At 44.6% G+C, this 18,417-nt stretch overlaps 1 protein-coding gene across 4 annotated transcripts in view; it reads left to right on the top strand.

The window, feature by feature from the left end:
- The first annotated feature begins 119 nt into the window (after nt 1-119).
- Nucleotides 120-18,417, top strand: part of LOC121539142 (rab3 GTPase-activating protein non-catalytic subunit) — a 39,396-nt gene continuing 21,098 nt past the window's right edge. For 2 of the 4 annotated variants that reach the window (XM_041847418.2, XM_041847417.2), the window contains exons 1-9: nt 120-518; nt 3,534-3,616; nt 3,744-3,864; nt 4,060-4,141; nt 5,248-5,295; nt 7,267-7,342; nt 7,431-7,532; nt 7,652-7,751; nt 9,352-9,450. In XM_041847418.2, the coding sequence (XP_041703352.1) occupies nt 410-518; nt 3,534-3,616; nt 3,744-3,864; nt 4,060-4,141; nt 5,248-5,295; nt 7,267-7,342; nt 7,431-7,532; nt 7,652-7,751; nt 9,352-9,450 (820 nt within the window). In that variant the 5' untranslated portion in view covers nt 120-409. The remainder of the gene's footprint in view (nt 519-3,533; nt 3,617-3,743; nt 3,865-4,059; nt 4,142-5,247; nt 5,296-7,266; nt 7,343-7,430; nt 7,533-7,651; nt 7,752-9,351; nt 9,451-18,417) is intronic. The other 2 variants (XM_041847419.2, XM_041847420.2) reach the window with 2 other exon arrangements.

The raw sequence follows: 18,417 nt of genomic DNA, 5'->3' as shown, positions 1-18,417 counted from the left end.
CAAAGCTCAATTCTATTTGTTGAACCTGCCTTCCTGAGCGATAGAGGGCGACATACACGAGAGCGTAAACGTGCGTCGATATTGTATTTTATGGTTAGCGATGTCTCATCACCATACAGTCAGTCATTGGTCATCATCAAAACACTTAAAGTAAAGGGTCGAAACGGTGCAAATATTAACGAAAACCACTGACAGCAACAGCCTGTACATTATTTTTAAAAACCAACATTCCTGGAAACGATACATAGTTAAACGCAAAGGATCCCTGAGGACTCTTGTCTTCTTGATTAGCGCTAACTTCATCATACTGCAACGTTGTTGTTTCCCCGTTGGACTGCAGCTGCTAGCTAACGTTAGCCTAGCTGGCTAATTATCTGTATCCCCTCTGCCTGGTCGGGACGGGATCGAAATGTCCTGCTGCCTGCTCGAGTTCTGCCGGGTCCAAGAACTCAAAGCAGTCCGGGTGTTCTTGTTCCAGAACCAGCAAAACAACCCTTCCTCAGAGGACAAGAAAGCAGGTAACTAGCTAACGCTCAGCTCTGGGCGAGATAAGTGGCTGTTTATGACCAACTTGTTTGATTGCTTTCGCAAAAAGAGACGAGGATTGCAAACAGCAATGTTCGAGTAGCTATGATAATTTGCCTAATACTTGTATAGTCGTATAAAATGTGTGTGTGTCGGAAATAGAGACCGAATAATGGTTCACAAATTGCACAACAACTAGATAGTGTTGTTGACAGTCCAGTGGAAATTAGACTGTAATTTGTTCTATGGGCGACGTCACTTGTCATCTCACGCTTGCAGAATCTGACAGCTCTCGAAGTCGCACTTTTTGTTCCAGTGCTCTAAATGCTAGAAACACCAGGGGGTGTAAAGAATGCACTTATACCTACATGTCTCTTTAAATATTTGACCTGTCACATCATGAATGATACAATTAGAGATTATAGCAGTTGATATGCTAAAGGTGTAGTGAAGGTAAGAGCTGGAGAGCTACAGTACCAGCGGGAGGCAGACGAGGATGGAAAGAGAGGGAGGGAGGGGGATTTGCCCTTTGTCATATGAGTATTCCTACAGGAGGGCATCTGAACAGATTACTGCATGATGCTGGACAAAGGAAGACACACACATAAGAATACGTACTTACATAAACATACTCAAAGCCCTGAGCCATTGTACATGCATGTTACAGTCAGACTATGGCAACAGGAGTCCCACTGACAATGCGAGTTCTGTCAATCTCTCTCCTCCTCCCACTCACTGATATTTATAGCATCTCCAACTTCATTCCTTTTCTCTCTTTGGGTCGGGGGAGGTCTCTTGTCCTTGATGCTCATCTTTCTCTCTGCCTTCTTTGTTAGTTTGGCCCTGCCAGTCCCAAAGATGTGTGTATCATGCATCACCTGATTTGAATAAATGTTCAGCTTTATAGACTAACTATAATATAATATGCCATTTAGCAGACACTTTTATCCAAAGCGACTTAGTCATGTGTGCCACATTTTACGTATGGGTTGTCCCGGGAATCAAACCCACTACCAGTGGCGGCTCCTGAAAAAATTCTCAGGGGGGGCAATTTTTCTGATGATTTAGGTGACCTACACACATTTTCAAAAAGATATGTCCAGCAACAACATGAAGACAGGGGCAGCATATAAGTCAATGCCAGAAGCATTTATTGACTGATCTCAAAAGTGTTGGCTTACAAAAGCAAAATAAGTTATCACAGTAAAAATAATCAAGGGTGTTCTTTCACATTCCTCAACACTGCATAAACAATATGCATTTCCATAAACAAATGAAATATCAGCTGAAAATACAGCATCTTGGTATTTGTTCAGATTGCAGGATCAACAAGAGCTTTTACCACATTTTTTGCCTCATGGTTGAATTGGAAATATGTGCACCTGAGCATAATTCACAACAAGCAAGCAGGAGCTTTTGATAGAGGCTACTGAAAACATTGATGCAAGTTATTGGTAATAAGAAATTTTTATAGACTTCCATATTCTGCCCTCTTGTATATATTTGTGAAAATGAACAGTGATAGACATTTTGCCTGAAAACAGAATTTGAAAATAATTTATAGAAAAGGTAAACACAGCTATCTGTATGGCTTTGTAAAAATGAACAACCATATTCTGGCCAATTGTATAGATTTGTAAATATGAACAACCATATTCTGGCCAATTGTATAGATTTGTAAAAATGAACATGAACAGATTTTTTTTTTTTTAAACTTTTTTAAAAATGAAAAATAACTATTTTAAACAACATCAACTGTGAACTGATTTGGGCGTGTGTGTGTTAAAGAGACAGACAGGGAGGGACAAAGAGAGAGAGAGGCTACATTACTTGTACTGAAACTGTTCTCTTCTCTCTTTCAATGCAGCAAAGCGGTCAATGACTTTCTCATTGAAATCAGGCATGCTGAGGACTAGTTCCCTCTCCATGGAAAGCATGGCCAGTGCATTCAGACGTTCCTGGCCCATTGAATTTCGCAGGAATGTCTTAACTCGTGTCAAAGTTGAGAAACATCTCTCAGCTTCAGCTGTTGTCATTGGAGTAGTTATGAGGATGTTCAACAGAGTCACAGTCTCAGAGAACGTCTCCTGGAGGTTGTAGCTCATGAGAACCTGGTACAGTGCCAGTGCACCACAGTTTGACTTTCTCGTCAGTCGGCAAAAATACCGTTCAGTCTCTCCAAAAGCACACTGGCGATTGAGACTGAGGTTGATTCCGAGATGGGAAGGAACTCAAAAAGCGCTCCTGCACTTTGTGGTTGCTATCTATGTACCTCAGCACAAGCACCAGCTGTGTCTGTGTAGAAACGTCCGTGGTCTCGTCAGCTTGGATAGCTACGAAGTTCGCCGACTTCACCTCCTCCACAATATGTTCCCTCATGACCGCCAGCATACACTCCAGTAGCTCGCTTTTGAATGGTCTTTGATGTGAACTTCTTTCAAAGAGACAATCGAGTTGCACTGAACGTTAGCCATCTTGATAGTAGTACGTGAATTGATTGACGCTGCTACCCGCTCTTTTCTTAGTTACGTTCATGGTTATGTTACGTATGACGAAAGCGCGTAAGTGCAAGCCCTCAGAAACCCATAGAGATTGTATTGAAAGCTCTGATATTTTAAAATATTTTTTTTTACATGAGAGTCTATGAGAGACTTCTGGGGCGATTTTCAACCAGACTGAAATCGCCCCAAAAAGGGGGGGGCATTTGAAGCACGACTTTAGCCTGATTGGACATTTAGTGGCAGATCAGACGTCTAGATTAGAACACTGATAACTACTGTTGCCGTGATATAATTGATTAGAAAAAAATCCCTTCCTTTTCCCGTTTGGGAGTGCGTCGTCCCCATATCGCCCTAATGAACACACCGCCCCTGCCCACTACCCTGGCGTTACATACACCATGCTCTACCAACTGAGTTACAAAGGACCACATACATTTTTAACTGACAATTGACTCTGGATTGCACCTCCTAATAATTGTGATTGCTCTCTCTCTCTCTCACGCTCAGAGAATGAGCTGGCCTGGGATGACTCAGACTGGGGGTCATGGGATAACACTGAGGCCAAAGAAGATGGCAGTGGCACCACCACGGTCAGTTTGTCTGTCTCTTACACTATTTATTTTCTTTAACATCTAAAGATTAGCCTAAATCAGACAGCACCCTTCCATAGCCCTCTGTGATCTATAAGGTTTGGTCCTGTTGTGTTGTGTTCCTCAGGGGGTGGAGGAGGACAGTGCTGCAGTGAGCGCCCCCTGGCTGCAGGACTGTGTGGTGTCTCTGTCTCCCTGCTCAGACCTGATGGTCGTTGCCAAAGACCACAAGGCTGTGTTTCTTTCAGGTATGTGTCCCAAAACACAGACACGCACGTTAATGTACACACACACACACACACAAACAAACGCTCTCTACTCTACCCTTATTAAAGCTAGATGAGACAAAGTCAATGTCCTCAAATGCATAAACATCTCCCCAATGACACATACACACTGCTGTTGGTGGGGTGTGTGTTGACATTGTCTCCCCTTTCCTGCAGCGAAGTGGCGGACAGATGACGGAGGCCGAGAGGAGATGACCCTGGCTGTGTCCTGGAGTGGAACTCTCAGCACAGAGGAGGGGTGAGAGAATGGGGGGAGGAGGGGGGAGAGAACAGGGGAGGATGGGGGAGAGAACAGAGGAGGAGGAGAGGGGGGAGAGAACAGAGGAGGAAGAGGAGGGGGAGAGAACAGAGGAGGAGGAGGAGGAGGTGAGAAAACAGAGGAGGAGGGGGGAAAGAACAGAGGAGGAGGGGGGAAAGAACAGAGGAGGAGGGGGGGAAGAACAGAGGAGGAGGGGGGGGAAGAACAGAGGAGGAGGGGGGGAAGAACAGAGGAGGAGGGGGGAGAGAACAGAGGAGGGGGGGAGAGAACAGAGGAGGAGGGGGGGAGAGAACAGAGGAGGGGGGGGAGAGAGGAGGAGGGGGGAGGAGGAGGGGGGAGAGAACAGAGGAGGAGGGGGGAGAGAACAGAGGAGGAGGGGGAGAGAGGAGGGGGGGAGAGAGGGGGGAGAGAACAGAGGAGGAGGGGGGAGAGAAGAGAGGAGGAGGGGGGAGAGAACAGAGGAGGAGGGGGGAAGAACAGAGGAGGAGGAGGGGAGAGAACAGAGGAGGAGGAGGAGGAGAGAGAACAGAGGAGGAGGAGGAGAGAGAACAGAGGAGGAGGAGGGGAGAGAACAGAGGAGGAGGAGGAGGGGAGAGAACAGAGGAGGAGGAGGAGGGGAGAGAACAGAGGAGGAGGGGGAGAGAACAGAGGAGGGGGGAAGAGAGAACAGAGGAGGGGGGGAGGAGGAGGGGAGGAGGAGGAGGGGGAGAGAACAGAGGAGGAGGAGGGGGAGAGAACAGAGGAGGAGGGGGGGATAGAACAGAGGGGGGGGGAGAGAACAGAGGAGGAGGGGGGGAGAGAACAGAGGAGGAGGGGGGGAGAGAACAGAGAAGGGGGGTTGAAAACAGGGGAGAGAACAGGAGGGGGGAGAGAACAGAGGGAGGAGGGGGGGAGAGAACAGAGGGAGGAGGGGGGAGAGAACAGAGGGAGGAGGGGGGAGAGTAAGGAGGGAAAGAAACATAAGGGCGGATGAATGAGAGAGGAATGGGTGAGACTGAGAGAATGTGAGGAGAGGAAAGGACACAGAAAGAAGACAATATTAGATTCCAGATTCACTGTGTGTGTGTGTGTTTGTCTCTTTACAGGGAGAGTGTGAGCAGCGTCATCTGTATACCTCTGGCCAGCCAGAAGAGGTAAGCCACCTAGTGTGTCCGACATTTTTCCAAAGTCAATACTTTGTAGAGCCAGCTTTTGCAGCAATTACAGCTGCAAGTCTCTTGGGGTATGTCTCTATAAGCTTGGCACATCTAGCCACTGGGATTTTTTCCTATTCTTCAAGGCAAAACTGCTCCAGCTCCTTCAAGTTGGATGGGTTCCGCTGGTGTACAGCAATCTTTAAGTCACAGATTCTCAATTGGATTGAGGTCTGGGCTTTGACTAGGCCATTCCAAGACATTTAAATGTTTCCCCTTAAACCACTCGAGTGTTGCTTTAGCAGTATGCTTAGGGTCATTGTCCTGCTGGAAGGTGAACCTCCGTCCCAGTCTCAAATCTCTGGAAGACTGAAACAGGTTTCCCTCAAGAATTTTCCTGTATTTAGCACCATCCATCATTCCTTCATTTCTGACCAGTTTCCCAGTCCCTGCTGATGAAAAACATCAGTACAGGTGCATCAAAGCTGGGACCGAGAGAAGCTGTTTTTCATTCTATCTCAAGGCCATCAGACTGTTAAATAGCCATCACTAGCACATTAGAGGCTGCTGCTGCCTATTGAAATCACTGGCCACTTTAAGAAATGGAACACTAGTCACTTTAATAATGTTTACATATCTTGCACTACTCATCTCATATGTATATACTGCATTCTATTCTAAAATAGTCTACTGTATCTTAGTCCATGCCGCTCTGTCATTGCTTGTCCATATATGTATATTTTCTTAAATTCCATTCCTTACTAGTTTTGTGTGTATTGGGTATATGTTGTGAAATTGTTAGATATTACTACACTGTCGGAGCTAGAAGCACAAGCATTTTGCTACACCCGCTATAACTGCTAAACACGTGTATGTGACAAATAACATTTTATTTGATTAGAAAAACATCCCCACAGCATGATGCTGCCACCACCATGCTTCACTGTGGGGATGGTGTTCTTAGGGTGATGAGAGGTGTTGGGTTTGCGCCAGACATAGCGTTTACCTTGATGGCCAAAAAGCTCAATTTTAGTCTCATCTGACCAGAGTACCTTCTTCCATATGTTTGGGGAGTCTCCCACATGCCTTTTGGCGAACACCAAACGTGTTTGCTTATCATTTTCTTTAAGCAATGGCTTTTTTTCTGGCCATTCTTCCGTAAAGCCCAGCTCAGCGGAGTGTACGGCTTAAAGTGGTCCTATGGACAGATACTCCAATCTCCGCTGTGGAGCTTTGCAGCTCCTTCAGGGTTATCTTTGGTCTCTTTGTTGCCTCTCTGAATAATGCCCTCCTTGCCTGGTCTGTGAGTTTTGGTGGGCGGCCGTCTCTTGGCAGGTTTGTTGTTGTGCCATATTCTTTCCATTTTTAAATAATGGATTTAATGGTGCTCTGTGGGATGTTCAAAGTTTCAGATATTTTTTTATAACCCGACCCTGATCTGTACTTCTCCACAACTTTGTCCTTGACCTGTTTGGAGAGCTCCTTGGTTTTCATGGTGCCGCTTGCTTGGTGGTGCCCCTTGCTTAGTGGTGTTGCAGACTCTGGGGCCGTTCAGAACAGGTGTATATATACTGAGATCATGTGACAGATCATGTGACACTTATATTACACACAGGTGGACTTTATTTAACTAATTATGTGACTTCTGAAGGTAATTGGTTGCACCAGATGTTATTTAGGGGCTTCATAGCAAAGGGGGTGAATACATGTGCACGCACCACTTTTCTGTTATTTTTTTCATTTCACTTCACCAATTTGGACTATTTTGTGTATGTCCATTACATGAAATCCAAATAAAAATCAATTTAAATTACAGGTTGTAATGCAACAAAATAGGAAAAACGCCAAGGGGGATGAATGCTTTTGCAAGGCACTGTATCAATGTGTGTATGTAAGTTTGTGTTCTAATGATGAGTATTTTCTCTCTCTCTCTCTGTCTGTCTGTCTGTGTGTCTGTCTGTGTGTGTTCAGGAGTTCCACAGGTCGGCCAGACTGGACCTGTATCGTTGTGGGCTTCTCATCTGGCTATGTCCGCTTCTACACAGAGGTACAGCACAGCAGCATTGACTTGTTACCAGGAAGTCTGGCTGGTGTGGTAGTGTTATTCTAACAGTGGCGTTGTGTGTGTTTGTCAGAGTGGGGTCCTACTCCTAGCCCAGCTGTTGAATGAGGATCCTGTCCTGAGGCTCAAGTGTCGCACCTACGAGATCCCCCGCCACCCCGGTGTCACCGAGCAGGTACGGCTGTAGCACACATCGAAACACTGACAGCTGTCTGGGCCTGGGTATCAAGGTTCCCTTGATGACACTTTGTATTTATGAATCTCTCTGTCTTTCCCTCTCTCTCTCTCTCTAAGCATGAAGAGCTGAGCATACTTTACCCAGCAGCCCTGGTCACTATTGATGGCTTCAGCCTCTTCCAGTCTCTACGCGCCTGCAGAAACCAGGTGGCTCGAGGTACTGCTCTCTGTGTGTGTTTTGTGTCTGTTGAGGTACTGTAGTAGCAGTAGCGGTACAGTGCAGGGAAGAAGTATTTGCCCCTTTTCTGATTTTCTCTATATTTTATAGTGAATGTTATCAGATCTTCAACCAAAACCTAATATTAGTTAAAGGTAACCTGAGTTTACAAATAACAAAACGAATTGATACTTATTTTATTTATTTAATTAACAAAGTTTTGGAACACCCAATTCCCCTGTGTGAAGAAGTCATTGCCCCCTTACACTCAATAACTGATTGTGCCACCTTTAGCTGCAATGACTGCAACCAAATGCTTCCTGTAGTTGTTGATCAGTCTCTCACATCGCTGTGGATACATTTTGGCCCACTCTTACATGCAGAACTGCTTTAACTCCGCATCATTTGTGGGTTTTCAAGCATGAACTGCTAGTTACAAGTCCTGCCACAACATCTCAATTGGGATTATGTCTGGACTTTGACTAGACCATTTCAAAACTTCAGCTTCAGCTCACAGACGGATGGCCTGACATTCTCCTGTAGAATTCTCTGATACAGAGCAGAATTTATGGTTCCTTCTATTAAGGCAAGTTGTCCAGGTCTTAAGGCAACAAAGCATCCCCAAACCATCACACTACCAACACCATGCTTGACCATTGATATAAGGTTCTTACTGTGGAATGCAGTAAGGTTTTCGCCAGGCAGCTGGGTCATGCAGCAAGACAATGATCCAAAACACACAAATCAAGTCTATGTGAAAATGGCTAAAAAGCAACACATTTGAAGTTTTGGAATGGCCTAGTCAAAGTCCAGACCTAATCCCAATTGAGATGTTGTGGCAGGACTTGAAACGAGCAGTTCATGCTTGAAAACCCACAAATGTCGCTGAGTTAAAGCAGTTCTGCATGGAAGAGTGGGACAAAATTCCTCCACAGCGATGTGAGAGACTGATCAACAACTACAGGAAGCGTTTGGTTGGAGTCATTGCAGCTGAAGGTGGCACAACCAGTTATTGAGTGTAGGGGGGCAATTACTTTTTCACATAGGGGCATTGAGTATTGCATAACTTTGTTTATGAAATACATGAAATAAGTATGTCATTGTTGTGTTATTTGTACACTCAGGTTCCCTTTATCTAGTATTAGGTTTTGGTTGAAGATCTGATAACATTCAGTATCAAAAATATGCAAAAGTAGAGAAAATTAGAAAGTGGGCAAATACTTTTTCACAGCACTGTATGTTAGTGTTAGTAATAGGAGATAGTATTGGTTGTAAAACTAGTTGTAGTACCACAGTAATTGTGCTATAAAGGTTACATGATGTTTAATAGAACCAACTTCTCCATTTGCTGGCTGGGTTGACAGAGTTTGCCAGAAAGGATGCAGGTACTGACACCTACACAAAAGCTAGTCTTTGACACTTAGTATAGTACATGTAGTATTTATTTGCGTATTGTGGCTTGATGTGATATATACTGTCATTCCACACCATTTATTCAACTCTTTCCCTCATCTCCTCTTCCTCTGTCAACCCTCTCTTCCTTAATCTCTTTCTCATTATCCCTAACTTTCTGTGATTTACCCCTCCCCCCACTCGTCAGCCGCGGCAGCAGGCAGTGAAGTGGTCCAGCCTCCTCCTCTGGCCTATAAGAAGTGGGGTCTACAGGATATGGACGCCATCGTAGACCACAGCAGCGTGGGTGAGCGAGTCAAGGAGGGAGGGTCATATGATGGATGGATGGATGGATGGGCACAGGGAGTGGGGGCGCTGGAGGAAGGAGGACAGGGAGTGGGCAGGAGTAGGGCTGTTTGGTGACCGTATTACCGCCACACCGGCAGTCACGAGTCTTGACGGCAGTCAAATTCCTGGTGACCGTTTGCTAAATGACTAAAATTTAAAAAATTTAAAAATGTCACGGTAATTAGGCTTCTCCAAGCTCTGATGCTGCTGATGGTCATTAGTAGCCTAACAAACTTGATAACTGCCTGGTACTCAGCACTGTATTGTCCCTCTAATCACTCTGATATCAATGCAAATGTCAGTGAAAATCAAACACTTCATGAGAGCCCATGAGCTGATGTTGCGCAACATTTCTATAGGCTATCCAATTGCGTGAGAAAACAGAGTGATGGGCTCTATTAAAAAGAGGATCCCATCAGCTTTCTATAGGCTAGGCCTACTATATTTATTTCTCAACTTTCCTCATATTAAGCACATTGCTTCTCTTTAAAACAGGAGTATAGCCTACCTGGCTGCCATGAAAATGAACCACGGAAAAGCTTCCTCCATTCGCTATTTAAGTGCATAGATTACATGTATTGTTTTCCGCTGCCCCTGTTTCGAGACAGGTGCATGATAATGGGCCATTCTAAATCAAAACAAATTTCACACATATTATTTAGTATATTTAGTATATTATTTAGTATATTCAAGGAAGGGACTCTAACCCGGACGCTTATAAGAAATCCCGCTATGACCTCCGACGAACCATCAAACAGGCAAAGAGTCAATACAGGTCTAAGATTGAATCATACTACACTGGCTCTGACGCTCGTCGGATGTGGCAGGGCTTGAAAACTATTACAGACTACAAAGGGAAGCACAGCCGCGAGCTGCCCAGTGACACAAGCCTACCAGACGAGCTAAACCACTTCTATGCTCGCTTCGAGGCAAGCAACACTGAAGCATGCATGAGAGCACCAGCTGTTCCCGGATGACTATGTGATCACGCTCTCCGTAGCCGATGTGAGTAAGACTTTTAAGCAGGTCAACATTCACAAGGCCGCAGGGCCAGACGGATTACCAGGACGTGTACTCCGAGCATGTGCTGACCAACTGGCAAGTGTCTTCACTGACATTTTCAACATGTCCCTGACTGAGTCTGTAATACCAACATGTTTCAAGCAGACCACCATAGTCCCCGTGCCCAAGAACTCTAAGATAACCTGCCTAAATGACTACCGACCCGTAGCACTGACGTCTGTAGCCATGAAGTGCTTTGAAAGACTGGTCATGGCTCACATCAACAGCATAATCCCAGAAACCCTAGACCCACTCCAATTTGCATACCGCCCCAACAGATCCACAGATGATGCAATCTCTATCGCACTCCACACTGCCCTTTCCCACCTGGACAAGAGGAACACCTACGTGAGAATGCTATTCATTGACTACAGCTCAGCATTCAACACCATAGTGCCCTCTAAGCTCATCACTAAGCTAAGGATCCTGGGACTAAACACCTCCTTCTGCAACTGGATCCTGGACTTCCTGACGGGCCGCCCCCAGGTGGTAAGGGTAGGTAACAACACATCTGCCACACTGATCCTCAACACGGGGGCCCCTCAGGGGTGCGTGCTCAGTCCCCTCCTGTACTCTCTGTTCACCCATGACTGCATGGCCAGGCACGACTCCAACACCATCATTAAGTTTGCCGACGACACAACAGTGGTAGGCCTGATCACCGACAACGATGAGACAGCCTATAGGGAGGAGGTCAGAGATCTGGCCGTGTGGTGCCAGGACAACAACCTCTCCCTCAACGTGACCAAGACAAAGGAGATGATTGTGGACTACAGGAAAAAAAAGAGGACTGAGCACGCCCCCATTCTCATCGACGGGGCTGTAGTGGAACAGGTTGAGAGCTTCAAGTTCCTTGGTGTCCACCAACGAACTATCATGGTCCAAACACACCAAGACAGTCGTGAAGAGGGCACGACAAAGCCTATTCCCCCTCAGGAGACTAAAAAGATTTGGCATGGGTCCTCAGATCCTCAAAAAATTCTACAGCTGCACCATCGAGAGCATCCTGACTGGTTGCATCACCGCCTGGTATGGCAACTGCTTGGCCTCTGACCGCAAGGCACTACAGAGGGTAGTGCGTACGGCCCAGTACATCACTGGGGCAAAGCTTCCTGCCATTCAGGACCTCTATACCAGGCGGTGTCAGAGGAAGGCCCTCAAAATTGTCAAAGACTCCAGCCACCCTAGTCATAGACTGTTCTCTCTGCTACCGCACGGCAAGCGGTACCGGAGTGCCAAGTCTAGGTCCAAAAGACTTCTCAACAGCTTCTACCCCCAAGCCATAAGACTCCTGAACAGCTAATCATGGCTACCCGGACTATTTGCACTGCCCCCCCACCCCATCCTTTTTACGCTGCTGCTACTCTGTTAAGTATTTATGCATAGTCACTTTAACTCTACCCACATGTACATATTACCTCAACTACCTCAACTAGCCGGTGCCCCCGCACATTGACTCTGCAACGGTACCCCCCTGTATATATAGCCTCCCTACTGTCACTTTATTTTACTGTATATATAGCCTCCCTACTGTCACTTTATTTTACTTCTGCTCTTTTTTTCTCAACACTTTTTTTGTTGTTGTTTTATTCTTACTTTTTTTGTTTAAAATAAATGCACTGTTGGTTAAGGGCTGTAAGTAAGCATTTCACTGTAATGTCTGCACCTGTTGTATTCGGCGCATGTGACCAATAAGATTTGATTTGATTTGATTTGATGTAAAGACAAGATTAAATCAATAATATTTTGATGGGTGACAATATTAGCCTATCACTTGTGAATGATGCCCAGCTTAAGGCAAACAGCGCATGCTTTTTTCCCAGAATTTTTCAAATCATAGTCAACGCCTCATGTAGCCTAGCCCATAGGCCTACAGTGCCTTGCAAAAGTATTCATCCCCCTTGGTGTTTTTCCTATTTTGTTGCATTACAACCTGTAATTTAAATGGATTTATATTTGGATTTCATTTAATGGACATACACAAAAGTCCAAATTGGTGAAGTGAAATGAAAAAAATTACTTGTTTCAAAAAATTCCAAAAAGTAAATAACGGAAAAGTACTGTGTGCATATGTATTCACCCCCTTTGCTATGAAGCCCCTAAATAACATCTGGTGCAACCAATTACCTTCAGAAGTCACATAATTAGTTAAATAAAGTCCACCTGTGTGCAATCGAAGTGTCACATGATCTGTCACATGATCTCAGTGTATACACCTGTTCTGAAAAGCCCCAGAGTCTGCAACACCACTAAGCAAGGGGCACCACTAAGCAAGGGGCACCATGAAGACCAAGGAGCTCTCCTTGTGGAGAAGTACAGATCAGGGTTGGGTTATAAAAAAATATCTGAAACTTTGAACATCCCATGGAGCACAATTAAATCCATTATGAAAAAATTGAAAGAATATGGCACCACAACAAACCTGCCAAGAGAGGGCCGCCTACCAAAACTCACGGACCAGGCAAGGAGGGCATTATTCAGAGGCAACAAAGAGACCAAAGATAACCCTCAAGGAGCTGCAAAGCTCCACAGCGGAGATTGGAGTATCTGTCCATAGGACCACTTTAAGCCGTACACTCCACAGAGTGTACGGCTCTTGCTGCTGGTGACTCTCAGATCCACCTCTACGCAGACGACACCATTTTGTATACATCTGGCCCTTCATTGGACACTGTGTTAACAAACCTCCAAACGAGCTTCAATTCCATACAACACTCCTTCAGTAGCCTCCAACTGCTCTTAAACACTAGTAAAACTAAATGCATGCTCTTCAACCGAACGCTGCTTGCACCCGCCCACCCGACTAGAATCACTACTCTAGACGGGTCTGACCTAGAGTATGTGGACAACTACAAATATCTAGGTGTCTGGTTAGACTGTAAACTCTCCTTCCAGACTCACATTAAGAATCTCCAATCCAAAGTTAAATCTAGAATCGGTTTCCTATTTCGCAACAAAGCCTCCTTCACTCATGCTGCCAAACATGCCCTCGTAAAACTGACTATCCTACCGATCCTTGACTTCGGCGATGTCATTTACAAAATAGCCTCCAACACTCTACTCAGCAAATTGGATGTTGTCTATCACAGTGCCATCCGTTTTGTCTCCAAAGCCCCATATAATACCCACCACTGTGACCTGTACGCTCTTGTTGGCTGGTCCTCACTACATATTCGTCGCCAAACCCACTGGCTCCAGGCCATCTATAAATCACTGCTAGGCAAATCCCCGCCTTATCTTAGCTCATTGGTCACCATAGCAACACCCACCCGTAGTCTGCGCTCCAGCGGGTATATCTCACTGGTCATCCCCAAAGCCAACACCTCCTTTGGCCGCAATTCCTTCCAGTTCTCTGCTGCCAATGACTGGAACAAATTGCAAAAATCTCTGAAGCTGGAGACACTTATCTCCCTCACTAACTTTAAGCATCAGTTGTCAGAGCACCTTACCGATCACTGCACCTGTACACAGCCCATCTGAAATTAGCCCGCCCAACTACCTCATCCCTATATTGTTATTTATTTTGCTCATTTGTACCCCAGTATCTCTATTTGCACATCATCTCAGTGTTAATACTAAATTGTAATTATTTTGCACTATAGCCTATTTTATTGCCTTACCTCCATAACTTGCTAAATTTGCACACTGTATATTATATGTATTTCTGTTGTATTTTTGACTTTGTTTTGTTTTACCCCATATGTAACTCTGTGTTGTTGTTTTTATCGCATTGCTTTGCTTTATCTTGGCCAGGTCGCAGTTGTAAATGAGAACTTGTTCTCAACTGGTTTACCTGGTTAAATAAAGGTGAAATAAAATAAATAAATTACAGAAGAGTGGCCAGAAAAAAGCCATTGCTTAAAGAAAATGATAAGCAAACACATTTGGTGTTTGCCAAAAGCCATGTGGGAGACTCCCCAAACATATGGAAGAAGGTACTCTGGTCAGATGAGACTAAAATTGAGCTTTTGGGCCATGAAGGAAAACGCTATGTCTGGCGCAAACCCAACACCTCTCATCACCCCGAGAACACCATCCCCACAGTGAAGCATGGTGGTGGCAGCATCATGCTGTGGGGATGTTTTTCATCGGCAGGGACTGGGAAACTGGTCAGAATTGAAGGAACGATGGATGGCACTATATACAGGGAAATTCTTGAGGGAAACCCGTTTGTCTTCCAGAGATTTGAGACTGGGACGGAGGTTCACCTTCCAGCAGGACAATGACCCTAAGCATACTGCTAAAGCAACACTCGAGTGGTTTAAGGGGAAACATTTAAATGTCTTGGAATGGCCTAGTCAAAGCCCAGACCTCAATCCAATTGAGAATCTGTGACTTAAAGATTGCTGTACACCAGCGGAACCCATCCAACTTGAAGGAGCTGGAGCAGTTTTGCCTTCAAGAATAGGCAAAAATCCCAGTGGCTAGATGTGCCAAGCTTATAGAGACATACCCCAAGAGACTTGCAGCTGTAATTGCTGCAAAAGGTGGCTCTACAAAGTATTGACTTTGGGGGGGTGAATAGTTATGCATGCTCAAGTTCTGTTTTTTTGTCTTATTTCTTGTTTTTTCACAACAAAAAATATTTTGCATCTTCAAAGTGGTAGGCATGTTGTGTAAATCAAATGATACAAACCCCCCCAAAATCCATTTTAATTCCAGGTTGTAAGGCAACAAAATAGGAAAAATGCCAAGGGGGGTGAATACTTTCGCAAGCCACTATATATGTTTTGATAAGGTTTGTATGACAACTAAAGTGGCCAAATAACTTCTTAAAATGAAGCACATTAATCCGCTTTACAACGGGTGTAACTGGCATACATACGCAGCGCATGAGTTTCATGTTTGGGGAAGATAATTTTCACAATAAAAATGCACCTTTATAATAAAACCATACATGCATAATCGCATTTGTGGTCACTTTTGAGAATGGGGTTTTCCTGCTAATTGAACATTCGCGCTTATAGCCTACTGCCGTGTGCGCATTGCTGCGCTTGTAATTTGAAGAAATAGCCTAATAGTTTTTCAACATTTTAAAAGCTAAACATTCTCATCTGTTGCGTCAGGCTTATTGCTTAAAACAGGTGTTTTGATGCTGGTGGTTGTATTAATTCGGGATCTATTGCATCCCACAACTGTCCCAGACTATGTTTGGAATATTTATTTCTCACACAGAATAGAATAGGTCAACTTTTGTACTATGGGGGATAGTAGATTTACATATGCTAGTGCTTTTGCTGTTCGTTAGGCCTACTCATCTTGTTGGTTGACAAAAAGTAAATGTGGACAGTTCTTCCAATATCTTCAATATGACCTCGGAATTGGATAAGGACGCGCGCAGTTGCGTCCCCGATGTGTCGGTCTTCAATTGTAGCCTGTGAGAAAGACCTGATCACTTGACTGAGAGCCATGTGAGTGAGAGGTACTTTGGCACGCAGCCGGGAGAAGGGAATTATAATTATTATATTCAGCCCAAGGGCACAACAGCCACTGGCCGCAAAAGGCATGGATTCTTTTTAGGGGACATTATGGCCACACAAAGGGGATGCAGCCGGGAAATTCGAGGCATTATCAAGTGTTTGTCAAACTGTGAATGAGAGACTGATGAAGTGTGTGCAGCCTGCACAAAAAAACAAAGCAGAGCTCATGCCTTTCATGTGACTAATGATGATTTGAAAAAAGTCGCATCATGTAGCCTTAGAATGTATTAAAAATCAAAACATATAGCCCAACGTTTGTATCACAACTAAAGTTACATAAATAACTCTAAATTAAGCATATAGGAGTACCTACTTTTTTTGATAACCGCTCAACACAGAATAGCTGCATGTGCGCACTCCCTCAAATCGTTTGAAGAAAATATAATTTCTATTTTATTCAGCAATGTTCAATTGTATTCTTCGTATAAAATAATGCCATGGAATTCCAAGCAAATCTTGTCTGCTAAATGAACTAGTGTAGCCCACAGCCATATGGCATAGCCAGATCAGGGCCTAACATAAGGACAACTCAGAGTATGCTATTTTGTTCTTCTGAAATAGACTACATTTTCTTCATATCATGTTTCTTTAGACCTGTCTAAAATAAATAATGGATTTATTGTGATGGTGTTGGCTATATTACATGGATTTATTAGACTTTTTAAAATGTAGATGTTCCAAAGGTCTGCATCAGTGGCTTGTAAGCCAGGAGATGCTAAATGTGCTTATTTTAATTATCACCGGCTGACAAAATGTCATCACCGCCACAGCCCTAGGCAGGAGCATGGCGAGCAGAAGGTGGAGAAAATCATGGATACTGGTTGAAAGACGGTGAAAGTGTAGCTACAGTGGCTTCGGAAAGTATTCAGACCCCTTGACTTTTTCCACATTTTGTTACGTTACAGCCTTATTCTAAAATTGATTAAATAAAGAAAGTTCCTCAGCAATCTACACACAATACCCCATAATGATAAAGCGAAAAAATGTTTTTAGGAATGTTTGCATATTCAGACCCTTTGAGATCAGGTGCATCCTGTTTCCATTGATCATCCTTGATGTTTTCGACAACTTGATTGGAGTCCACCTGTGGTATATTCAATTGATTGGACATGATTTGGAAATACACACACCTGTCTATCTAAGGTCCCACAGTTGACAGTGCAGGTCAGCGTAAAAACCAAGTCATGAGGTCGAAGGAATTGTCCGTAGAGCTCCGAGAAAGGATTGTATCAAGACACAGATCTTGGGAAGGGTACCAAAACATTTCTGCAGCATTGAAGGTCCCCAAGAACACAGTGGCCTCCATCATTCTTAAATGGAAGAAGTTTGGAACCACCAAGACTCTTCCTAGAGCTGGCCGCCCGGCCAAACTGAGCTATCGGGGGAGAAGGGCCTTGGTCAGGGAGGTGACCAAGAACCCGATGGTCATTCTGACAGAGCTCTAGAGTTCCTCTCTGGATATGGGAGAACCTTCCAGAAGGACAACCATCTCTGCAGCACTCCACCAATCAGGCCTTTATGGTAGAGTGGCCAGACGGAAGACAGTAAAAGGCACATGATGGCCCGCTTGGAGTTTGCCAAAAGGCACCTAAAAACTCTCAGACCATGAGAAACAAGATTATCTTGTCTGATGAAACCAAGATTGAACTCTTTGGCCTGAATGCCAAGTGTCACGTCTGGAGGAAACCTGGCACCATCATGCTATGGGGATGTTTTTCAGGGACTGGGAGACTTGCCAGGATCGAGGCAAAGATGAACGGAGAAAAGTACAGAGAGATCCTTGATGAAAACCTGCTCCAGAGCACTCAGGACCTCAGACTGGGGCGACGGTTCACCTTCCAACAGGACAACGACCCTAAGCACGCAGCCAAGACAACGCAGGAGTGGCTTCGGGACAAGTCTCTGAATGTCCTTGAGTGGCCCAGCCAGAGCCCGGACTTGAACCTGATCGAACATCTCTGGAGAGACCTGAAAATAGCTGTGCAGGAACGCTCCCCATCCAACCTGACGGAGCTTGAGAGGATCTGCAGAGAAGAACGGGAGAAACTCCCCAAATACAGGTGTGCCAAGCTTGTAGCGTCATACCCAAGAAGATTCGAGGCTGTAATCGCTGCCAAAGGTGCTTCAACAAAGGACTGAGTAAAGGGTCTGAATACTTAGGTAAATGTGATATTTCAGTTTTGTATTTTTTATAAATTAGCAAAAAAATCTAAAAACCTGTTTTTGCTTTGTCATTATGGGGTATTGTGTAGATTGATGAGGAAAAAAATTATTTAATCAATTTTAGAATAAGGCTGTAACGTAACAAAATGTGGAAGGAGTCAAGGGGTCTGAATACTTACTGAATGCACTATGTTCTCCATTGTAACAATGCTCTCTCTCCA

The sequence above is a fragment of the Coregonus clupeaformis genome, chromosome 25 (assembly GCF_020615455.1).
Source record: "Coregonus clupeaformis isolate EN_2021a chromosome 25, ASM2061545v1, whole genome shotgun sequence".
Taxonomy (NCBI): Eukaryota; Metazoa; Chordata; class Actinopteri; order Salmoniformes; family Salmonidae; genus Coregonus; species Coregonus clupeaformis.
This window is presented reverse-complemented; position numbering and strand designations above follow the sequence as displayed.